We start from the raw sequence: 26,166 nt of genomic DNA, 5'->3' as shown, positions 1-26,166 counted from the left end.
TAAATTAAGGCTTAGTGGATCAACTAACAAAGTAATTCTCAAACTTTGGTTCTCCATGTGTTTTGGGCTTCAGATCCCTGAGTCCTAGAACACTGGCCAATCTGGCTGGGGCTTCTGGGAATTGAAGACCAAAAGACCCAGAGGACTATCCTGAGAACCAGGAACACAAGATTGAGCATGCTGTCTCTAACTTAATGTGAAACACAGGTAGTATATTTTCATAACTCCGTATCCACAAAGAAAAAATGCTAGACTACTTGCTTCAGCAGAATCCAAACTGATTGATTTAATATGCAAGGACAACCACTGGTGATAGCCAATGAAGAACAAAACCTATTTATGATAGATATTAAACTTAAATTGGAAAATGATTCACTATGGTCCAAAAGAGATTGAAACACTGATAATGAGAAGTAAACTGCTCTTGCTCCTTTGAACATATATCTAATACAGATCTTGTGACTGTCCACATGATGCTTTCATTTAGTAAAAGACTGTCTTTGAAGCCAAAAAACCTGGAGGAATATGAACAATGAACTGAACAAATTTAAAGGCCCAAATTGATCATAATAATCCAATACTAGAACTCTACCAAGGTAATTCAAGTCCAACAAATGAAATAATTATTGTACCTCTCTTTGGCAAGGGGATGTTACATACTGAATGAGTTCTACTTAAAGTTACAATCAAGTGAGGAAATTTTTAAACACATGTCTTAGCAGTGATGAACCATTATTTCAAATTCTCCTGCAACAAGTGTTCAGCCACCTGTTATTCTCAAAGATCATTTGATTCCAGTGACAGCCTTTTGAAGATCCCATGAAAAAAAAATGTCTGTAGATTCTGAAACTCACTAAATTAAAAAAAAACTAGAACGCTCACTTTGATCCTGAATAATATCTCCAGTATGCAGAATACAGATTATGGGCAACATAAACAAGGCAGTTTAAATTATCATAATTTCCTTTCCCAAGAATCATAGAAGCTCTAACCTAATATTAAAGCTGAGGGAACCTTCAGTTTTAGAACCCTCAAACAGTACAATTCAGAGGTTTTGAAAGGGGAACAAGAAAATGTAAACATTTATAGTATAATATTAGCCAAAAAGTCAAAAGAAACACCTGATCAACCCTCTTATTTATTCTCTGCTTTTGAAAGGACAGATGGATGCACATACCTGGAAAACTATACTCAATAATCTTGATATTATCACAATCCCATCCCATGCCTCAAAAATAAGCACCCTTTCATCCAAGGCATTACATGACATTGCACTACATCAGACCTCACCTCTTCTCACGCTTAATCCTACACATAAAACTCAGCTGGCATTTCAGCAAACCAGGGCATTCAGAAAAGGAAGCTGAGCTATAAAACAGTCTCCAAAGAAGCTGCCCTGTGCTTAAGGAGATATAGTGATACCAAATTATACCTGAACCTACTCTGCTGAAATTAATGTTAGAACTGAAGTCTTTAAATTATTTACTAAAATGGTATTGAAACAACTCATGGTAATACTGAAGAAAAATGGTTGAATGAGTTAACTTTCTCTGCACAACTACTATCACTTCATTAACTTGCGCAGTGAATGAGTATTTTTGGAAGGTAGTTATTTCTTTGCATTGTTTTGCAATGAACCATTCAAAGGGAATGACATCTGCTTAGAGCAGCCTTTCTCAAATAGTGGGTCGGGCCCCCCAGGGGGGGCGGAGGCTCTGTAAAGGGGGGCGCGAGGCTCTGTTATGCAGAGGTGTACTTATAACAATTTTATAGACAAATGATACTATTCACAGTCGCGCGGGGGACGCGAAATGTTTTCTTCTTCCTAGGGGGGGGGGCATGACAGAAAATAATTGAGAAGCACTGGCTTAGAGGAACATTTCACCAGCCAAAGAGGACCCAAAGCCGATGTCTTGTGGACCTCTGAATGCTGAAGGGGTATGCAAAGCTTTCTCCTCTTCCTGTGTTCTCCCCATTACTGCATTAAAGCATCCACTGAACTATGGGACACACTGCACATAGACACCATGGCATCTCTGACTTTATAATGTGAACTACCATGAGTGAATGTTAAGATTCAGCAAACATGGTTAATGTTAATTTGATTCACTGCGAGCATAAAAGTAATCAGATAAATAATAAAAATGAAGTCTACAGTACACTGAAATTATACTGCATTTCCACAAGCTGCCCCACATATTCACATCTTGAAACATCTTTACTAGGTTAAGACACATTAAAATGAAATATTTCCCATTAAAGATGCCAAGAAATGGGATTTAGTTTTATTGCATGACGTTGCATAAGAAAGTGTATTATTGAAATCTGTAAGGCATCATGCAATTATCCATAAGCTGATTCATTACTATTCTCTGAGAGGCAGATATACACTCTACATTTATAAAACCAGTTTTGAAAAAAGTACATAAAAATTTAACATGATGAGCATTAAATATGACCAACAAGTCTGTAGGGCTGGGCTGTTAAAAAGTGCATTCAAAACACATACTGTGCTGGAAAGTTTTTTTTTTTTAAAAAGGACTACAGACAACAGACAACCTATAAATCTCAAAAGAAAGTTGTTTTATAGGACTAGAGACTAGTGTTACAAGATCCAAATTGACAAACTGGCTTAAAATCTGCTTTCAGTCTTTACACTTAAAATTTAAAACAACTGATACAATAATAAAAAAAATACACTTTTTTTAACCAAAATCTATTGAGTTCAAGTTATGTACAATGAGTGATCAAATAAAGAACAGGTTTGGGAAGGTATGAGCTAATGTGATTTAGGCATTAATCGATGTATTGCGCCATCCAACGAAATCCTTCACCATAGCCTTGCCTCTTTAACACACTGCACATAAAGACTTCTAGAGGTCGGGTGTTCAATTCCTTCACAGGGACATTCCCCTGAAAAAAAAAGAAAGAATAAGGATGAGGATTAGTATATTAAAACTCAGTTCCATCAAGATAGAGGTGCTATTGGTGGGTGGTCTATCTACCAAGAGAAGTAATGTTTGCTAACTCTAGATGGGACAGTACTTTCTACAAAGAATTAGGTTAATATTCCAATTTGTTTGTTGCTTGGGGCTCATTTGCCTTGGTGTATAAAGCATCTAGCAGCTGAGGCCTAAGTAGTCATTGTAGCCCCTCCTGGACAGAGATAGTCTGGCTCATGTTATCCATTCCCTGCTAACTTTTTGGCTGGATGAAACAAAGGACTTTATGCAGGACTGTTACTGAAGATAGTTGAGAAATTTCAGCTAGTCCAGAACACAGCAATTAGACATATAACAGAGAGCTGGCAAAGCCCTTATTTCATGCCTTTTTGAAACCGTTTCACTGGCTCGTAGTAAGTTTCTAGTTCAATTCAAAGTGCTGGTCTTAATGATTAAAGGTTTATATGGCTTAGAATCCAGTCTCCTGCTGGACCACCTTTTCCCGCATCAAAGTTACTATCCACAGAGATAAACACCTCTCTCTTAAGGTGACCACACAGTCTGATCCATGTTGAGTGGTAGCCTTACAGAACTTTTCAATGGTGGCACCTTGGCTCATCAGGGAGGCCTGCATGACACTCTTGTAACTACGAAATCGAAGGCTTTCATGGCCAGCATCCATAGATTTTTTGTGGGTTTTTCAAGCTATGTGGCCATGTTCTAGAAGAGTTTATTCTTGATGTTTCGCCAGCATCTGTGGCTGGCATTTTCAGAGAATATTGGCCTAGAAGAGAGCTGGATATATACGGTATATACTGTGTGACCCTGGGTATGGAGGAATTCCATGGTAATCTGTGTATTATTCTGTTGTTGATGGCAGGGCCTTAGAGTGGGAGGATATGCAAAGAGGATTATTGTCTGCTAATTGGTGATCATTATCTGCTGGGAAAGACCCTGACCCTGGGTGGTTTCTCATTTGCTGACTCCTCATTTTGCTATTTTTCAGAACTGTTAGCCAAACTTTGTTCACTTTAAGGATTTCTTCTTTCCGGTTGAAATTATCCAGATATTTATGGATTTCAATGGCTTCCCTATGCATTTTGACCTGATAGTTGTTGACAGACACTAATCCTCTTTGCATATCCTCCCACCCTGAGGCCCTGCCATCAACAACAAAACAATACACTCTTCAACATCTCATCAGCTCTTGTAACTATTGTTCAAGCACTGGACATAAATAAATAAATAAATCTGTTTCCGCATTGGTTTAAGAATGGTACTTCCATAACAAGATTTCAATTGTGTAATTGGCCTGCCTCAAAAGAATTTTATTAGAGGTCCATACAACAGTATTTCCATTTGTAATCCTCCCATGTTTGCTCCCTGTTTTCTCTGTCCTTTTTTTCTTTGACAAAAAATATCCATTAATTAGGGAATAAACACATGAACACTGATGGCACTCGCCATCAGGAAGCACTCAAGGCAGCTTTGAGTTTTCTGCCATATAACTAGACTGTTATAACTACAACTACAACAACAGCAACATGTTTTTTGTTGTTCTTTGTGTTAGTACTTTTTTCCTCCTTATTTTACAAGCCCTCTTTGGAACAGGTACTTAACTTGAAGTGTAGAATATAAACTCTATTTTTCTTGTTGTGTGATGTGCCTTCAAGTCAACTCCAACTTAAAGCAACTCTATTACAGAATTTTCTTGATGTATTCAAATGGCATTTGCCAGTGCCTTTCCTCTTCTTAGAGAGTACAATTTGTGTGAGTTTTTGTGGCTGAAAGGCATTTGAACCCTGGTCTCTGTTCTGTTCAATGTTTGATCCAAGCTATAGGTAATCTTTGACAATGAAATAGTTATAGGTAATCTTTAACTATTTCATTTTCATCATTATCTAGGTTGAATTTATGTAGATTCTCCGTGGTCTTTATTTTTCCGCCAGTAATATGGTGTCATCAGCATATCTTAGATTATTGATGTTCCTTCCTCCTATCTTCACTTCTATTTCTTCTAAGCCTGCTCTTCATATGTTATTTTCTGCATAGAGGCTGAACAGATAGGGTGATAGAATACATCCTTGTCTAACCCCTTTGCCAACTGGAAACCATGCTGTGTCTCCATATTCTGTTCTACCAGTAGCCTCTTGTTCTAAGTACAGATTTCTCATCAGGACTATCAAACATAGTGGCACTCCCAAGTCTTTAAGAGTGTTCCATAGCTTTCATGATCTTTGCAGTCAAAGGCTTTGCTGTAGTCTGTAAAGCACATGCTGATTTTATTCTGAAACTGTTAACACTTATGTCACGCCCACTGCTACAATGAGTCCAGTCTAGTTGGCACTAGCAATTACATCCAAGTCTAATACTACCACTACATTTGGGGTGGGATAAAAGCTCCTTGGTTCACCCTATTAATCATCATATGTTTGCAATATGGTACCTAGTGCCTCTTCCTTTTCTGAACCGCACTTGCACCTCTGGTTGTAAATTTATATTATTCAATTTAAAATAGCTTTTAAAGGTTTAGAGGTGGGGGAGAAGTCCTTACAATAATGCTACTTCTTTAACACTTAAGAACTGTGAGAAGAGGGAGTGATTTATTTATTTGTTTGTTTGTTTATATAAAAGTAGAGGAAGAGAAAAACTAGGTTTCAGATGTGTGGATTGGAAGTCCATGTGCTCTCGGCAAGCATGGCAGACAGCTGTACAAGTACAAGTAACACTGAACGAATCTATTCTGCTATTCCAATGGTTCTCAACCTTCCTAATTTCGTGACCCTTTAATAAGTTCCTCATGTTGTGGTGACCCCCAACTATAAAATTATTTGTGCTTTCTGATGGAAATATGTGTTTTCCGATGGTCATAGGTGACCCCTGTGAAAGGGTTCTATGACCCCCAAAGCGGTTGCAACCCATAGGTTCAGAACCGCTGTGCTATTCTGAAATAGGATGGCTACTGCAATTGGCAAAGCCTGGTTGCATTTAAATAAAAGAAGTCAAATAAAATAGGTTTTTAATTTAAACCCCTGAGTTCATTACAAGTGGAATTAAGAACATTTTTCATCTACTAACATATCAGACTTCCAGAGCAGAATAATGGCCCATTTCTACTAAGACTGGGTTGTTGTTGTTGTTTTTCATTTTGTATTCTACTAAAAGTAGAGTTTATCATAAGTGCCTTGGTTCTGCTCTGAGTACTGATCTCTGAAAATTTAAATGTCCTTGCATTATTTTAAAAAGGAATCTTATCAGACATTGTAAAGGCCATCTAAAATATAAATGAATTTTAATCCTGTGAACTAAAACATCACAAAAATATAGAACTGTTGCATAATTATATAAACTTGAAATAAACAGTCCTCAGAACATTTTAAGAAGTTGAGCAAATATACACTGAAATTAAACAGTCGGGATAATAGCAATAAAAGCATTAATACCTTTCCTGTTGTCTGCCCGTACAAGCCAAACATCTCTCGTAACCTTTCTTCACTGATGGCTTCTGGTCTGTCAATCTTGTTACCAAGAATTAGGATAGGCACATTAGCAATAGTTTCATCTGTCATTAGTGCCTATGAAAAAAGGAGGGCAGACAATAAAATTCTCTATGTAAGAAATGCATAGAAAGAAATTTATATCAGCATATTTACAGAATAATATATCTCCTTTGTGTAGTACATCATTAGCCACATCAAATTAAGTTACACCATAAGAAATTAAAAAAGGATGAAACAGGATACGATTAACCTAAAGCACTGAATAAGGTCTATAAGAAGGTCTACAGGCAAAACAATCTTAAGGGAGGAGGGTATGAAGTACCAGATCATTACATCTGCTCCTTCCAAAGTTCTGCCAGCTCACAGCTGGTCAAAGCAGGTAATCTTACCTTTCTTCTTCATAGAAATTTTTTAAAGCTCCTGTCTTGTTGGTTTTAGCAGCCGGAAAGATACCTACAATCAGCTCCATGCTATTACAGGCCTAGTCCTGGAAGCCTCACAGAGATAAATGGTCTTGGATCCAGTGCCCCTAACACTAGCCTATAACCAGTGAAAACTCTGCCAGCAGGAGATGTGTACCCATTGAACTTTCATATCTTATTGATATGACCTGCTCAGAGTTTGCATTATATCCTTTTACTGCTTTGCTACATCTCTCCTCACTGTTTATGCCATTCCATTTCTTTAGATTTTTATTTCCTGAGTAAACCACTCAGTAATTACCTGACTCAAAATGTGCTCCTGTCCACTTTAGCTTGCTCACTCCAAGTATTGCAATGTATATGTTCTATATGATGCCAGCCAGAGATGCTGGCGAAACGTCAGCAACAAACTCTTCTAGAACATGGCTACATAGCCCCAAAAAACCCACAAAAAACTATGGCTGCTGGCCATAAAAGCCTTCGACTTCATATATGTTCTATTTTTTGTTTCACTATGGCGGGTTCTAGACCGCCGCTTTGAGGCGGTCTGCCGCCGCTGCCGCTTGCTCCGCGCGGGAGCCGCAGCAGCCATACCGCGCAGCTCCCGCGCAGAGCAAAAAAGGAGCTCCAAAATGGAGCTTCTTTCCGTGGCGCACTGATGACGTCGTGAAGCGCCAAGGGCGCATTCGTGACGTCATTAGCGCTGCGCGACGTTCAGACGCTCAGCGTCCGATACGTCAATATGGCGCCGGCCATGTAGAAGGACACAGTCCGTATTAGACTCAGGGGCGTCTAGAAGAGACGCCCCTTTTTTAAAATGGGACGTCCTGCGGACGTCCCAACTGCCGATGTGTAACCAGCCTATGTTTAGCTTTTCTTGAATCAAGCTTTTCACATTGCATGTTCCAATAATATGTGTTGCACAGCTCTGAACTTTTCTTTCACCTCTGAGTATGTCAACAGCTTAATGTTCTTTCAGCTTGAGTCCAGCTGTGTCATTAGCCACAGCACTACTCGTAATTATCCTCTACTGTACCACAGTAGCTTCTTGAGTGCCTTTTGACCTGGGAGTGACATCTTCTGACATTATCTTATTTCATTTTGGATTCTCTCATCATAGGGTATTCATGCACAGTACTAAGAAGTACTAGATAGAGTGCCCCTGCCACTGTCTCTGAGAGATCCTCTGCCAGTGTTATTCCCCCACTACTGCTGCTGCCCAGAAGCTGTTTGGCCCATTTAGTCTGGCTCCTCAGCAAAAGACTGTCTGACATGAGAGAGCCTACCAGCAACACTGCTGCCAGCAGCAAAGCCTGCTGCCTCACAGAAACATGCAATTCCATCACCATGGAAAGGTGGGTCATCAGAACCTGTCAGTTTCTCCTTCACTACTGCGAAAGTACAGGGGGCCCTCCTTAACCATGGACTTGCCATCTGTGGATGGCAAGCCCGTGGGCTGAGGGCGATAGAGGAGGAGGAAGAAAGAGAAAGAGGGGTGGCAGTGGTTACAGAGGGGTAAGAGGAGGAAAAAGGAGGAGGCAGCAGGGAAGATGAGGAGGAGGAGGAAAGTAGGGGAAGAGCTGTAGCGGTGGAGGCAGGGGGAAGGAGGAGGAAGGGAGGAATAGGAGGAAAAGAAGCAGTGGCAGGGTGAGTGAGTAGAGGAGGAGGAAGAGGAGGTGGAAGGAAGGCCAGGGGGAGAGGAGGAGGAAAAAAAGAAGAGGAGGAAGTGCAGAGGTGGTGGGAGCAAGGGAGGAAAGGAGCAGGAGGAAGAAGAGGCAGCCCCCTGCCATGGTGAGAGCAGCAAGGCAGGCTTTAGGAAGGGTGGATAGGAAGGTAAAGTCCCATTGTCTCCAATGGTGGTGCGGCTGCATGACCGCACCACCACTGAAGAAAATTGAACTTTAGCATCCACAGATTTTGATATCTGCAGGGAGATCCAGAACAGATCCCCTGCAGATACCGAGGGCCCACTGTATATTTTTCTCTATTTTGGGTCAGTATCACTGCAGTTCATAAACTGACCATTTCTTTCTCCTGTATGATTTTTAACACCTTTGCTTGATGAATAAGGCAGTGGTGTTTCAAAATCTTGCAACGTGTATATGGTGCATTCTGGTTGGCCCAGTAAAGATATCACTGTTTTGTGGATTTGGGGTGTTATTGTAGATGTCCATAAGGTTTTTGTGTTCTTTTCTTTAATCTACTCCTAACATAATTCATTGGAAATTTATAGGAATAATTTCTCTAACAACAAACAGTTATGTGACATCTCAGAGTCTAATATATTTATTATGGCTTGAGCTTTTGTAGAATATAGACAACTTCCTCAGATGCCTGTTGTGCAATCCAAAATTTAAGACACATAAACGTATATGAAGGAACTGTAGACAGTGAGGGTAGGGGAAAATTAAATGGAAAAGGTCCTGACAGTGACAATTAGATTATTAAGACTGGACATTCAACAAAATCTACTTGTTTGAATGTTAGGCTAGCAACAGTCAGAACATAAAATGACTACTTTGCAATCACAATGTACCTGAGCTATCAAGGTCTGGGAGCCAGAGTGAACTGTCTCAGGGACCAAAACTCTCTTGGTGGTAATGATGGAATAACACTGCCTCCAGTCCATCTCTCTTGGTCCAGGCCTCGGAGGTAGAGAAGACTGCTGGACCCCGTCCCCTTCCCCACCACCACTCCCTTCTCCCTTTGTGTCGTGTCTTTTTAGATTGTAAGCCTGAGGGCAGGGAACTGTCTAATTAAAAATATTGTATATACAGTGCTATGTAAATTTACAGCGCTTTATAAATAAAGGTTAATAATAATAATAATAATAATAATAATAATAATAATAATAATAATGGTCACCATGTATGCTAGCACAATTATTCCAACCAACATGGTTGCAGCCTAGGACAAAGACAATGACACCTGAATGACACAAGAGGTTCAGAAAGGGAAATCACAGTATTCATGGGAATGTATAACCTGCTCTTTGAGGATTCTTCTTGTAATGCAGCATCAGTATACACAAACAGCTGGTCTATTATGACAAACCAGTTACTACTGTGCTTAAGAATAAGCAGGTCAACCAACATCATCCTGATAATGACACATTGGCATGATACGAGCCCAAGATGTGTACATCCATTTACCATCATGAATTGATTGAGTATATTCACCAATATGGTAAGAAATGTTGTATCTGAGGATACAACTGGTTCAAGTGTGAGTGACAAGGGCTCCATGGAGGGGGAGATACAATATTTAATTCCGTCCCTTGCTGTCCAAGAATGCTGCAAGATAAGGCCCTCCCTTCTTTCTCATACTCATCACAATCTCTAGCATTTTTATGTTAAAAACTACAAGAACATTGCAAACTTACATCCAGCTCTTGCTTAGATTCAGCCAATCTTTCATGGTCTGCACAATCCACCAGGAAAACAATGCCATTGATGGCAGGCAGGTAGTTTTTCCAAACTCTGCGAGCTAATAAAAAGAGAGTTATAAAGAAACTGCAAGAGGAAATTATTTGTTACTCATATGGCTCTGTTCATAATAACTGATACATCTCATTAAATAACAGAAACTTTTAAAAGGGCACAACAAAAAGACGAAAAAACTCACTTCCTTTGGTTCTGAGCCTTGAAGTGCTAGCTCTATAACTGAAAACAACATTATTGTTCCTGTGAGAAACAACTTTAATATCCCATAATCCATTTCTAAGATGGTGTTATAGCACATGACATTAACAGATCCAAGGCATGTAGCTTTTCAAATATAATGATTAAATTTAGAGGTAGAATTTCAAAATCTAACAAACAGTCACCATTACAAATATATACTCCCCAAAGTTAAATTGCTGTCAATACACTATCAACATTTAACATATTCTAGATGCCATCTTTAATCCACTGAATATGTCTTTGTATACAGTGTGCAATGTCTTTGTATACAATGTGCAAGTGATTTTCGTAGTGCAAGGGTATACCACATACGATTTTTGCTGCAAAAGAGATTGTACAAGGTGCTGCACAATGGTGTAATCCACAATAACTGTACTACTGGAATTTTCACTCTTCCAGCACTGAATTGGATTTAGACTCCAAGTACCCAAACTGAAGAATATAGCTTCAAAACCAATACTGAAGGATCAGTTTTCTCTAGTAGTGTTCAAGAGTGGAGGAAATCTAAATGTGCATAAAATACTGCATATATTCATATGCAAATCTAGAAATTTTAGGAAAAATATTGACCCCCAAAAAATTGAATTGACTTATCCGCGGATCTATCTAAGTGCTGTACTTTAACTCTTATTTTAAAAAGGAAGTATCCCCTAGTGAAAGTGAAGTGTGTAATCTGTCCTGGAAGCATTGTCTTCATCTGCTCTCTCATCCATCCAACCTTTAGAGTGAGCACAAATAGTTATGCATGCTGGAATTTTGTAAATTCTTTGGCATTGTTTTCCTTTCCTTCATCCTTTAGATCCTTTGTTGCATGCCTCTAAGTTATACCCTTGACTAATCCATGGGTCATATCAACATGTATAATGTTGGCTCCAAAACTTGCCCTTAACTTATACATGAAGTCAACTTATAGTAGAGTATATACGGTACTATAAATCCACATTTACTTACATTTAACCTGATTTTGAAATACAATATAACTTTAATGTCTTGTTCACAAATCAGAAACTGAGTTAAGGCTACATAATAAATACTCAAAAACCGAAAATGAAGTGCTACAATATTCTTGGACTTGTTATAACATAGTGATGTAATAGTTTGACCTAGCCCAAGTAGGTTGAAGAGCCCTCTCTCCAGCCCATCCACCATCATCCAGCTTCAGAGGGAGAGAGGCAGGCTAGCTCCATCAGGCCTGGCCCAAAGTAAGATGAAGAGCCCTCCCTCCAGTACCATGGCCCCAGAGGGAGAGATGAACCAATTGAACTTGACCCCTTCTCCACCACTATTCCCTTCTCCTTCTGTGTCATGTTTTATTAGATTGTAAACCTGAGGGCAGGGAACTGTCTAATTTTAAAAAAAAAATGTAAGCCACTCTGAGAACCTTTGTGGCTGAAGAGTGGGGTATAAATAATCAAAATAAATAAATAAATAAATATTAAGTTACATTGTTTGTCCTATCAACTGCTAATACAGTGGCTTAGAATCCTGTAACTGAACATGAACGTGTCCATTTCATGTAATGCAAAAGAACTGATTTGGAGTTTGAGACAAGAGATTTCTGTCAAATTACAATGATGTTAGAAAAAAAAAATTAAACTAGAAAAATACATCCCACTTGCAATATGTTCACTTTTGATATGTGGAAAAGAAAGAATAAAATGATAATTTAATGCATTTTATTGTGAAAATACAAACAAAACAAGCCTTAGCATGTTGACACTTCTTACCTTGGGCATGTCCACCTAGATCAAAAGTAGTGAAAGTCATGCCAGCAATTGTCAGCTCTTCTGAAGCTGCAAAAGCAGAAAAATCAGATTTAAAAAAATACAGATCTTGCAGCACAACATTACTTTAGATTTCTTTTTTTAAAAAAATGCATTTGTTCATTAAAACATAACAGTACAAAACACAATTCAAAACCAGGACAAGTAAAAAGTCACAAGTCACAATTCACCACTCAAACAGCATATAACAGCAACAAAAATCTTCATAGAAAGACCAAAACAAAAACAGAGAAAGCATGAGACAAAAATGACTTCCTGAACTTTCTTCTAGACCCGATTTGTGACAACAATTCAATGTTTTCCTTTCAACAATATTAAATTCTTCACCCCACTTTATCTTATGGTGAGCTATAGAGATCTAATATTACCATATATTGCCAAAACAATTTGAATAGTCCATATTTCATATTGCATAGTAAACCAACACTTATTTTTTTCTCCCCATTCTTTTAGTAGAAAATTTATCAAAAGTAACATTATCTTAGAAATCTGAGTACAAATAACTATAGCCATGACAAATATTCATGATTTATTACAGAATCAATTTCATCATTTTGCCAGAGTGTCTAGAACTGAAATATCACCCCAATATAAAGCAGTATTTCTAAAAAGTAAATTCTGTTGAAATCAGTTAAACTTCTTAAATAAGCCTGGAAGTATTGCAGTAATACTCCCATAGAACTAATAATCTGGGATGAGATTGTTGTGGTTTATGTGCCCTGTGAATTATGATCACCTGAGAGAAAATCTGTTGCAATCTAGGGATTTTGGTGTGTTTAAGGCCATTCTGCTATACTCACTTAATTAGAAATATGTCCCATAAAACTCATGTGAGACTTGGTTTGACCCAACATTCACTTAAAATGTCAATGAAGTCAGAAAGGTGTGTGTGTGTGTGTGTGTGTTGGGGGGGTTAAATAGATGCACTGGTAGAATAACATCTTGCCATTTGCTAATCAGCCATGGTTTGCTAGGAGGATCAGTAGTTTAAAGAAACAAACATGTTGCCAAAAACTAGTTTTCAGTGATATAGAGAAAATCCACAATCTGAGTTATAAGATGCTCCACATACTGTATATACTCGATTATAAATCAAGAAATTTACACTCCAAAATTGACCCTAAAATCCTGGGTCAACTTATATATGGATCAATAACTAGTACTGCTTAGAAAATTCCTAAAACAAGTAAGCCTGATGCCCCACTCTTGGTGCCTCAAGGCACATGTTTTTCTGTGTGTGTGTGTGTGTGAGAGAGAGAGAGAGAGAGAGAGAGAGAGAGAGATTTTCCCAGTCCGATCTGCAAGGCTCCTCTTCTCATGGAAGAAACTCCCCACTTAACACCACTTGCTTCCCTCCCCATTCCGATTTACAAGCCTTTTCTTCCCATGGAAAAACACCTCATTTAACACTACTTGCCTCCTTCTCCAGTCTGATTTGCAAGACCCCTCTTCCCATGGAAAAAACTTCCATCTCATTTAACACCACTTGCTTCCCTTCTCAATCCGATGTTAAAACCTCTCCTCCAGCACCTGGGAATCAGTGCTAGGTGGTCAGGAGAGGTCCAGAGAAAGAGGAGGAGGGATGGAAGTGGTATTTTCCCCTTTCCATCCTTTATGGCCCTCTAAGTTTTAACTTCAATTTATCCACGGGTCATATCAAAATCAATGATTTTGACCCTGAAACCTTCCCATGACTTGTACTGTGGAGACGGTGGCCAACGAAAACTAGACAGATTGTATGAACTGCAGCAATCATCTCAGCATTTTCAACATACTTGTAAAATACAAAACTGAACAGGAATGAAGCCAATCCATCGAAACTAGTGCTTGTCAAAAATGTACTTACTAGTACCATGTATGGCTATATTGCCTTCCTCACAATAACTCTAGGCCTGGGATGTGGCAAAATCCAGCCTGAGTTCATCCTGCTCTGCTCCCAGCTGTGTAAGAATTGGGGGGGGGGGGGGCAGAAGGTAGAAACACTAGCAACTAGGGCCCAAAACATACTGCAGAAATAATCCAGTTCGAGGCCACTTTAACTGCCCTGACTCAATGCTAGGAAATTCTGGAAACTGTATTTTGTTAGACATCTAGCCTTCTCTATCAGAGAACTCCAATGCCACAATAAACTAAAGTTCCCAGAATTCCCTAGCACTGAGCCAGGGCAGTTAAAGTGGTATCAAACTGGTTTATTTCTGCAGTGTGTTTTGGACTTAGGCATACTCAGCCTGTGTGGCTCAGGATCTTATTAAGGGAGCCCCTCCCACAGAATGAGAAGCACTGTTGTATTTCCTACTCATATCCTTTTCCACAACGTATTATGTGACATAAAGATTAATGAAGCACATTCTAGCTTTACAGCAGGGAACATTGACTTACTTGGATGTAGTGTGGGGACATGTTGTCCCAATCTGTCATCTTTAAGCATATGCAGGAGGGTGGTTTTTCCAGCATTATCTAATCCAAGAAATACTAGTTTACCAGTTTTCTTGTACAGACCTGAAAAAGAATAAACCGGTTTGGAGAATAAGGACTAATTCCCAAAGTATAATATTCAAATGGTAGGAATGAAGTTGAGATTTTCTACTCCAGCAAATGTTTAGGAAGGAATCTACCCATTGCTATATCATGACATGATAACACAACACAATACATGCTATTACAGCCATGCATGCCTTTTAGATGAGTATACTCTGGAACAGAATTCCTTCAAATAAAGACAGAAAGCTGAGGTTTTCTGGACATGCTGCCACACACAATCATTATAAATCAGGTGGATCTGCTAAAACATAAAGTACACAATATCATAATAACAAGAGGAATATGACAGCACTGCAGAGTTTCTTTTACACCAAAGGAGGGTGCTATATACCAGCCACTATACAAGTTTTTGAAGCAAAAATTATTTCAGTTTTATTATATGGAGCTCAAATTTGTACCTATAGTATTGTTCAAGACAATATAGACTAAATTTTTAAGAAGCATATTCTCAGTACCATATAGTATACAGTAATGTGCCTTGAGGCGGGTTTGATTACTATCAAAGCACAAGCTTGGGTTATGATAATTAATTTTTGGCTTGAACTCATGCTTGTCCCATGTGGGTTGGCTCCTTTGGTTCTACTGGATAATTATTATTCTTCCTGGAAGCTGATGATAAACAGCATCTTGAGTAAATGTGGATTTTCATCAACTATCCTGATACAAATGGGCTTTGAAAAGGCAAAATCAGCCTTTAGACAACATATCTGGGATATAGAACTTCAGAATCACAGGGGTAAAATCAGGAACATGCCAGTTTTAGGAAGTTTGGAAATGTCCTTTGCTAGGCCAGTTAATTTGACCAAGCTAATAGTACCCAAATTTAGGGCAGCCTTTACTGCAGCTCGCTTTAATGTTCTTCCCTCAGCTGTATTGGAAGGAAATGTTAGAAAATCCCTTATGAGAATCGGACATGCACTTGCTCTGACACCTCAGTGGAATCACTCCAGCATATTGTATTGTACTGTCCTTCTTATCAAGGTGTGCGTTCCTCTTTAATTCATCCAATCTTACAAAAATGTCCAGGTCAAACAGCTAATTACTATTTCACACTATTGCTCAAGAATGTAGAGCCACAAATTACTGAGAATATGGCCCAATTTTGTGCTGTTGCCATTGCTACACACAAACAAATTATTAAGGATCAGAATTGTGCTTAAAAGAGTGAGTTGTTCAAGGATCCCCTCTCTTATGTCAGTGTGTAATGCTTCTTGTTTATATGTATATTTGTGTTTTAATTTGATCTTTTTTAGATTTATTAGTATATATAACACTGAGATATTTTGGTAAAAGACCGTAAACAAACTATTCTATTCTATTCTATTCAAGAGATTTCATCTAAGGCAGGGGTGGGAATCATGTGGCTTCCATATGTAATTGGACTGTAACTCCCAGCATTTTTCATGCAGTCCAACAGCATCTGGACGGCTGCAAGATTCCTGTCCCTGATTGAAAGCCTCAATTCATTTGCAAATCCAAACTAGAAAAGATTCACTGACTCAACTGCTGATTGTCAACACTTATGTCAATCCCATTGCTTCAGTGATTCTGGTCTAACTAGCACTAACAATTATATTTAAGCTTAATACTACCACATTTGGGGTGGGAACAAAGCTGACCAGTAAGGCATATGTTTTGCAAGTAAAGGTTCTGGTTCAGTCACTGTGATCACCAGTTAAAAAGAACAAGGAGTGGCAAAATGAACACTTCCTTCTTCACACCTTGGAGACTTGCTGCCAGACAGAGTAGATAATATTGTATTAGACCAAAGGTGAAGAATCTATGGCCTTCCAGATACTACCTCAGCACTGGCTGGGTCAGCTGAGGCTGATGGGAAACACAATACTGCATTTCTGAGCTAAACAGAGAAAAAGTATGACCTTCCTTGTGCAAGGTGGCTTCCTATATTCCTATCTGATAGAAATCATGACATTATTCTGGTAATTTCTGGCAGGCTTATCCAGATGATTTTTAAATTGTGAATTTTAAATGACAACTTTTAGATGTGGATTGTTTTAATATGAGCACATATTATTTGTCCTTTTAAATTGATGTGTGCTTAACCAATGTGTTTTAACTAATGCTGTTGTTTGTTAATTGTTGTTGTCGCCTGCCTCAATCCATGAGGGGAGGCAGGTAAGAAATAAATATATCATCATATTCATCATCCATGAACTGGATGTGAATGCTAAACTACTGAGCAAGGTCTGTTCACACAGACAACAGGGGAAACGAATGTGTGGTTTGGAATCCAAGTTAAACAATCCTGAAAGTAGCTTATGAAAAAAAAATAGGAAGGTGAACAGAGTTGCTGACATCAGAAGATGGACCCGACTTCACAAATGAAGTTTTCCATACATGGAGCATCTCTGTGTGATGAGGAACCATGTACGCTATTTTCATACATTGTTATTATTGTGTGCTTTCAAGTCCTTTCAGAGTTATGGCAATCATAAACAACCCTATCACAGGATTTTCTTGGCAAGATTTGTTCAAAGGAGGTTTACTTTTGCCTTCCTCTAAGGCTGAGAGACTGTGACTTGCCCAAGGTCACCCAGTGGGATTACATGGCTGAATAGGGATTCAAGCCCTGGTCTCCAGATTCATAGTCCTGCACTCAGACCACTGCACCACACTGGCTCCCACTACACCATGTTGTGTACATATGTATTCTAGGCATATTCAGTATGAAATGAAAAGCAATAGAAAGCCATATATGAGAATGAATCCTCTGTGTCAGGAACACAATACTCAAGACATCATTGCCTCAAGACAGAGCTATTCATACTGCCATGCCTAGCTTTAAACGGCTTAATATTTATGCAAACATCAAGAGTAGGTCCTGGCCGGGTGTTGGGGGTCTGATAGCTCTCCAAAGATGCCAACTGTTTATACTGGTGAAGGTCCCATCTTGAGTCACTACTTCCCTTAGATCAGGCGTGGGGAACTGTGGAAGGGTTGGGGGCTGCATTTGTGCCTCAGAAGACCTTGGAGGACCACACACTCCAACTGCACCCAGTCCCACAAAAAAAGAACAACACTTTTTTGCCCCCAAATGCCCTTGAGCAGACCACAGGGCATTTTCACCATATTTTGGGGGCTTCCTGGACCATTTTAGGCACAGGAGAGGTCTTTTTTTACAACTGGAAGTGATCAGAAGTTACTTCCCATTTATAAAAAAAGGTCTCTCTTTGGCCTACATTGGCCCAGGGTGGACCCAAAATGTGGTGGAAATGCTCCCTATGCCCTCTAGATGACATAAAGGAGCAAAAGGTTTTTGTAAAATTTTTGTTTAGCACCCCTCGTGAGGTCTGCTAGGTCTCCAAACATGGTGGAAATGCTCTCCATACCCCCCAGATGGCTTTTGTGGGCATTCTTTCAACATATTTTTGACACATAACCTGGGGGACCCTGGGAGCAATAAAAATGGCCCTTGGGGCTGAATATAGTACATGGATGGCAGTTTGCCCACATTTGCCTCAGGTGGTTTTAGGATTTGGAGGTCTGTCTTCAAGGCAAATAATACAGTGCAGTAGCAGGTTTTTCAGGTATGTAGCTCCAAAATCTTCTAGGGGAAGAGCAACTATGGCCTGTTACAGACTGCCAAAATAAAGCTGCTTCGGGTCTCTTTGGAGGTATGCTGTTTAAATGATGCATGCACCCTAAGAATCCAGAAGCTGCACCAAAACTGCACTCCAGTGCTTAGGAATGGAGTGTGGCTTTGGCATGACCTCCGGACTTAAGACCCATGCATCATTTAAATAGCATACCTCCAAAGAGACCCGAAGCAGCTTTATTTTGGCAGTCTGTAACAGGCCTATATTCCTCCAAATGCAACTCCCATTAGCCCTCATAATTGGTTATCCTGGCTGGGGTTAACAGGAATTGTAGTCCAAAAACATATGTAGGGCCCACTCGCAGTTTAGGAACTTAATGGTTAGCACCAGCACTTTTAATTGTACATAGAAACAGTTTTAGAAATATTTCATTCACTGGTCAGTACTCATGCCCCTGCATTTTAAGCAACCTTCAAAGCTTGTCCTGTTACACTAACTAAACCAAACACTGAGATGTCAGGTTTTTTGTGTATGAATGTTTTTTAAACTATTAGAATGTATACTAGACATATACAGTCACCCCCCTTTCTTGCGGGGGATCCGTTCTGGTCCCCTTGCGAAAATGGAGTTTCACATATACTCAAGCACCATTGGCTTGAATATAGGTGCAGGACAAAGCTGGCTACTTCTAAGCTACTGCTTTGATACAAAGATGCCCTTATTGCTTCTAAACTAGACAATGTAAGCTGCAGAGGCCTTTGGCAGGCAATTTGGGAGGGGGCAGCCTTTTTAGGATTGAATAGTTACAGTAAAGTTGTCTTCTAGGGAATTCTGAAAATGAAATATGTCAACAAGGCCTTAGAAGAACAGTTGATCATTATGCAAGATGGCCATTTTGATTGTATAAACTCAGGTGAACCGTGAAACAAAATTTATTTTTGAAACACTGAAAGCAGTTGACAGAACCACAAGATAGACTATAATGGAGAAACCATTAACTAGGAGCAATGATGGGTGTGTGTGTGTGTGTGTGCCTTCAAGTCACCTGCCAACTTATGGCGATCCCATGAATTTCATAAGGTTTTTTAAGGCACTGAATACTCAGAGGTGTTTTCCCCTTCTTCTGAAATACCTAGTATTTGTTGGCAATCTCACATCCAAGTACTAAACAGGCCTGGTCCTCCTTTGCTTCCAAGATCAGACAGGATCTGGTGCATCTGGAGTACGTAGGCTGGGCTCAGGTATGCTTATATTGGGCATAAATGTACATCCTCCCTCCTTAGTTGATCAGAAAGAGACAAAGCTGGAACCTCGGAATATAGGATTGAGATATTAGACAATGTGTACAAACAGAATTAAAGCTTGTTAACTGGAACAAGAGAAGAGGCATACAAGAGACAGATGAATGGGAGGGACAGCATCTGTGTGGAATGCAGGCCCCTTACCTAGAAACTGCAGTACACTACTGAAGCCACTATAGATCCAATCAAATATAAAGGACATTTCCAAATCTTGCAGGTTCTGGGGAATAAAGAAAAGAAAATTACATAAATCAAATGGCATTTAAACACCACTGAAATATCAAACAGAGTTGATAAGGAAAAGAAAATAACCAATACACAGCGAAGTGCATCTGCTTAGTCATTCTGTTGTGAAATCAAATCAACATTATTGATTGGAATCTTAAAACACTATGCTAGAGGAAGGAAACAGTTTTCTACTACATAAAAAGTAATAGTCACTTCCTAAAATACCATACAACTAGTAGTCCATGTCCTTCGGGGTTTAAAGAGATATTTCTAGGATAGAAGGTCCCATCACACATCAAACAAGATACTGTGAAAACTTGCTGCCTGCACTTCTGATGGTATGTCTCGTATTGAGGTGGGTGAGATGTCTGCTCATGCACACCATCTACTTGTGATAATAACATAATTTGAGAACCAAGAATGCACACGTTCACAAGGCAAGCAAAAATTGCCAGAATGATATGACAAAGTTCATTTTTGGTGGGAAACCTCCATTTCCTATCAATATAATTGCCTTCAGCTTCATATAAGATATAAAAGATATAAGATATATTAAAATAAATTGGCAAGGTTACACCACATAGCTTTCAAAAGTAGCATGGGGGAAGTCATTAACATTTCAGATCACCTGGAAAAAAACCCTCTAGGGTGATCTCCTACTAGGGTCTGAAAAACATAGCTATGTTAGTTTTGAAAATTGGTATGCAAATGGATCTTGCAGCACCTTTGAGACTAACTGAAAGAAAAATGTTGGTAACATGGGCTTCCATAGACTTGAGCTTATTTCCTCAGATACATGGGGACATCTTGTATCTGAAGAAGTAGACTCAAGTCTACAAAAGCTCATGCTACCAACGTCTACCTTTCAATTGGTCTCAAAGATGCGACAATATTTGCATTGGGTTTGAAAAGGTACCAAAATGTTAAATGTCAATTAGCCAAGAGCCAACACATTTCCTCTTCTTACCTTCCACTTAGTGTGACGTCAAAACAAGGTTATTGCCAAATAGCTACTGGTAACTTTAACTGATTACGAAGTGCAATGTCATCACTATGACTATACAATCTGTGACTGGCTGAAAGTAGGTACATAGCAAGATGTCCTCTCCTCAAACGAGAGGACAATTTCAAAAAGTAGCTTTGAAGCAGAGGAGGAGTAAATAGTTGTATTCAATGAAAACTTCCCATCTACCTCACAAAGCCTATTTGCATGCCAAATGTATTCATCAAGAAAATTTATTACAACTACAGTACTATTTAGTAACTAAACAACATACTCGATGTATTGCTATCTAATTACATCTCACATGGCCTCCTGTAAAGGGAACATCCTTCAAGCAAACTGATAATATCTCTCCTTTGGAGGAGCAGGTTTTATTTGTTACACACTAGGAACCCTATAGGACAAAGATTTTTATCCCTTGGCCTGCACAGGAGGAAGACCAGAGCACAGCTTCTTCCCTTCCTTCCTGAAACACTCCGGCACCAAGGGCAAAACAGTTGCCAAGACACACTGGACAAGCCACATTCATCAGCACGAAGAGGAGAATGAACAGATCCCCAAAACAGGACACTGCCAATTCTTGTCATAACAGCACCAAAATAAATAAATAAATGTCATAACAGCACCAAAATAAATAAATAAATAAATAGCTGCTGCTAGGAGAATCAAACTAGCTTGCTATCACCAGTAACATATATATCTATGAAAAATGCAATAAATCAAGGACTCAAGACCAATCCTGAAAGGTTCCATTACCTTACCACTGCACTATCCTACTTCCATTTAAGATAAAACCTATCTGCAGCTAGTTAAAATCTTTTATTTGCATTTGTGGCCTGCTTGTACAAAAATGTGCCCCTTGGTCTGACTAAGGTGGGGTGAGGAGGCCTCCTGTTCTGGCTACAAGTTGTGTATGCTTGGAAGAAAGCTGTAGCTCCACCATTCTGGTGGCTCTTCGGAATAACTAGTGGTCATTTTTTCCTCTCTAATCTACTTAGAAGATACAGGAGTTGCTGGTTACAGGTTTAGATGAAGACTGAGTGGATGGGTTTGCTTCCTAGGTGAAGGATACCAATTCAAAGTCTTGTAACTTCCTAGAAGGTGGGCAGGTGTTGCTAAGACCTCATAGCTCTCATAAAATTATAGCCTCTAATAGTCTCCAACAGCTCTAACAGTTTCATATTTGTGGACTGTAACCTTTATTTTAAAAGCTGGATAAGAGAAACCTGAAACACTTTTATTACCTAGTAGCAGTGGTGGTTGGGTGTCTTCAAGTCACTTCCAACTTATGGCAACTCTAAGACCATAAGAGTTTTCTTGAAAGATTTGTTTGGGATGGGGTGGGGGGTTGTCTTTGCCTTCTGAGTCTGAGAGAATGTCACTTGCTCAAGGTGATGTTATGAGATTCCATGGCTAAGCAGGGATTCAGATCCTAGCCTCCAATTGTAGTCCAACTCTCAAACTACTACACCACATAATATGATATTGCAACACAGAGATAATCAATAGCTTTCTGATGTGAGTATTACAAATGGTATGTCAGCAACACAAACCCTTATTTTCTCTTTTGAGGACTACAACTCTCAGCGTGGTGGCATTTGATAGGAATGACAGCTGCTTTTGATTGTTTTGTCTTGTGAAAGTCTCTTGAACCCACTGAGTCTCTTTCAAGGCTTTAACTAGAACAGAGGGATATCAGAAGTGTGTTTTGAATATAGTTTGCACTTGTGTGGTGCTTTCATTTCCAAAAAAATTAATTTGCAAAGGAATTTGTCACAAAGTTTTACTCCTGGCAATGCCATAAATGTTGTGGTACCTGGAGTCAAAGGGTATTACAGCAGATACCAAGTAGCTGCCAAGAATAGTCTCCCTCAGTTGACCTCTCCCTGTCTGCTTGCCCCATAATGAGCTGTGCCACTTTATTTATTTATTTAACCATGGCATGATGTCACTGTGTTGTGCACTGCCCCTCTCCCCTCTTCACACCAGCCAATGGCAGATAGTGGTGCGAAACTGGGTGATGTGGATAAGCAGCTGACAAACTATTTACAAAGAAGCAGGGAAGAAGTTGGAATGGATCATACAGAGACGGTTTTTAGCAGCTGTCTTGCATCCTCCAGAATGTGTTGCTCAGACTTAAGCTGGCAGCAGATAGATACCCCTTCAGCCTCTTGGACTGTCTCTGGCAGGTTACTCCAGTTTTAAGCCAACACAAACTTGCATATAAGTCTACATAAGTTATTAGCTACAAGCATACTGTGATCCCAGTTGTCTCATAAATATTAATAATCTGAATTCACTGACAGCTTGAACAAAAACAACAAAGAAGGACCTATTTACAATGTTTACCTTCCTGTTTATCTGAAAGCAAATTATCATCATCATTATCACCATCATCACCATAATCTGCAATCTGGCAAGTGTCTCCAGCCTAGAATGACATTTCATCCCACAAAGCAGCAAGGGCAGCGCTCACCAATGAAACACAACCTACAGCTCAAAATGTACCTTATCTATAACCAAGGCAGAAAATGTTTCTTTTTCTACATGTCATAAAATCTTAGAGCTGGAAGGAACTTCAATGGTCATCATCCAACCCCCTGCCATGCAGGAATACACAACTACAGCACTCCTGAAAGATGCCCATCCAATTTTTGTTTAAAGCCCTCCCAAGGAGGGGAGTTCACCTCCTTTCCCCAGGTTATCTATTCTGAGGTTGAACAGTAAACAAGTTATTCCTAATAGGTGGAATCTCTTTTCTGGAATCCTTTGGCTTATGTTCCAGCCATTGGAGCAGCAGAAAACAAGCTCCATACTTCAGAGACTATTACTCATTGATCAAAAAGTGAAGACTCTTCAGGTGTTAAAAGAATTACAATCAGTGCTGTTAACTTTGGCCTCCCTTTCACAGAAAGACTATCTATTCAGAAGTAAATCCCACTGATTTGGGAATAAGTCTGTATAGGATCAGATTATAAAAGTCTATAACAAACTGCAAAATTGATTGGAGATCAGCTGAAAGAACACATGTTAAGGACAAAACACAGTCATTGCATGAACTCTATGTTACACAACACCTCCCGTAAAAACTGTCACTTACTCATATGAAGAGCAAAGGTCAAGAACAAGCAAACACAGCAGTATATACACGTCATCTGATTTATTTATTGCCTGAACAAAATACCAACCAGGAAAAGCTTGCAGGAGGCTTAAGCAAACCTACCTACTCAAGTAACATACAAATCAGCACACAGAGCAGGATGCAAAATAAGTGCTCAGATTTCAGCAGTGAAAATAACTTTGTCATACTGAGCTAGAGGGATCCTTCTAGGTTAAGCAGGCTCCATGAACAAAACAAGAAAGCTCTGGAGATAGATAGCCAAACGGACAGATAAACAGATAGGAAAGCAGAATATTTAATATGTAGAATTTACACTATGGAAGGGGGAAATAGCTGATAAGATGCTCAGCAGAAAAAAGTACAATGATCCAATCCTAATTCCAATGTGTGTATTTCCATTGTTAAGTGGGAGAAATACAGAGGGACATTGGTACCTGATGGGATTTGGTTCCAGGGCCTCCTATGGATAACAAAATCTGTGGATGCTGAAGTCCCATTAAATACAATGGCACAGTAAAATGGTGTCCCTTATATAAAATTGCAAAATCCATGTTTGCTTTTTGCAATTTATATAATTGGATTTCTAGTTTCTTCTTTCCTAACAAGGGTGAGGAACCTTTGACCTTCTAAATCAGGAATGTCTCTCCATATGTTGACAGACTAACGCTCTCACCATTCCTCATGACTGCCTATGCTGGCTTGTGGTGCTGGAAGTTACAGTCAAACAATGTCTGGAGAACCATACTTTGCCAACCCATTCCAGACGCCGCTGGACTAGTTTCCACCGTCCATGCCCTGCTGGCTATGGCTGATGAGACTTCAAAATCTGAAGGCCCACAGGTGCTGCACTCTTGTTTTATCATCATCATCATCACCACCACCACCACCACCACTACTACCACTGTAACAATGCTCTAAAAAGAGTGACGGTTCTAGCTGTGATTCAAGGTACAGAGAATCTTAAGGCAGCCTTGATATTAAACACTTGCCCAACAGTCACTGATTAAAAGGAACCAATCACAGCTTGCAATCAGGCTGGCAAAGAGGGTCAAGTGCACTGTCCTGCTTCAATGCCCAGTACAGAAACTAAGGCAGAAATTCTTCATCAAGAGGTGAGATGTAAAGTGCAACACAGACACAACTATGCCCCAGCTCTCCTCTCACTTTCCACAAACTTCAACTTTCTTCTGTTTCATCATCCCCAGCTATGCAGTATCTGGTGTGGGAGAGGGGATTATGTTAGAGAAAAAGATCTTTGGGATGGTTGATGTTTCTTGTTACCGGTGGTTCTGAACTGGTACTAACTGGAACAGATGCAGTCTTCTCAGCTACTCAATATCAAAGTAACTTCCACACTGATTTTCACTCAAATGAGGGTTTATTAACTTCGTTGCTATTTACACAATGCACAGCAAGCTACTATACATCTATTCTCTTTCAGAGTCCATGCTAGAAGCTCGAATGTGACATCAGTCTTTGTTCTCACATAAGATCAACTTTCCCACCAAGTGGACACACCTCTTTATCATGAAGTCACCATACTACACAAGAGCATAACAATAATACATTTGTTTATATTATGTCTCAGCAAATGTCCTTGAAGACTTGTTCTTCCAGGCCTAGACTTTCTGGCCTGCAACAGGAACCATTTTAAACCTTAGTTAACCATTGACACATCTGAACATTTTCAATACAAATTAGAAATATATTTTAACAGATTAAGCAGAGGACCATCCATCCATATTCCTCCCTCTCCTCCTGTCTCTTCATCATTCTCTCATAATGACTTTGCTAATTATTTCATCTCTAAGATTTCCACTATTCGTTCTGAGATAGTCCCCCTGATTCTTCTTCTGCTCTTAATCTTCTATCGCCCTCACCTAACAAATTTTCCATGCTTCCTCCTGCCTCTTTGGATGAACTCTCTACACTTCTGAACTCTTCCAAACCTGCTACCTGTCCTCTTGATCCTATTCCTACTCGTCTTCTAATCTCTATAGCTCCCTCCTTTCTGCCCTTGCTTCTCCATATCTTCAATCTCTCTCTCTCTACAGGCTCCTTCCCTTCGGACTTCAAACATGCTC

The 26,166-nt window shown here is 39.5% G+C and overlaps 1 protein-coding gene across 1 annotated transcript in view; it reads right to left on the bottom strand.

Moving 5' to 3' along the window:
- Positions 1–1,118: 1,118 nt before the first annotated feature.
- SAR1B (secretion associated Ras related GTPase 1B) overlaps positions 1,119–26,166 on the bottom strand; it is a 42,304-nt gene continuing 17,256 nt past the window's right edge. The window contains exons 2-7 of the mRNA XM_042448716.1: positions 19,875–19,950; positions 14,711–14,830; positions 12,275–12,340; positions 10,247–10,350; positions 6,386–6,517; positions 1,119–2,913 (exon numbers count right to left, since the gene is read on the bottom strand). Coding sequence (XP_042304650.1) covers positions 2,797–2,913; positions 6,386–6,517; positions 10,247–10,350; positions 12,275–12,340; positions 14,711–14,830; positions 19,875–19,932 — 597 coding nt within the window. The 5' untranslated portion in view covers positions 19,933–19,950 and the 3' untranslated portion in view covers positions 1,119–2,796. The remainder of the gene's footprint in view (positions 2,914–6,385; positions 6,518–10,246; positions 10,351–12,274; positions 12,341–14,710; positions 14,831–19,874; positions 19,951–26,166) is intronic.

The sequence above is a fragment of the Sceloporus undulatus genome, chromosome 2 (assembly GCF_019175285.1).
Source record: "Sceloporus undulatus isolate JIND9_A2432 ecotype Alabama chromosome 2, SceUnd_v1.1, whole genome shotgun sequence".
NCBI lineage: Eukaryota > Metazoa > Chordata > Lepidosauria > Squamata > Phrynosomatidae > Sceloporus > Sceloporus undulatus.
Note: the sequence above shows the minus strand (reverse complement) of the source record. Positions and strands in the feature narration are given on the sequence as shown.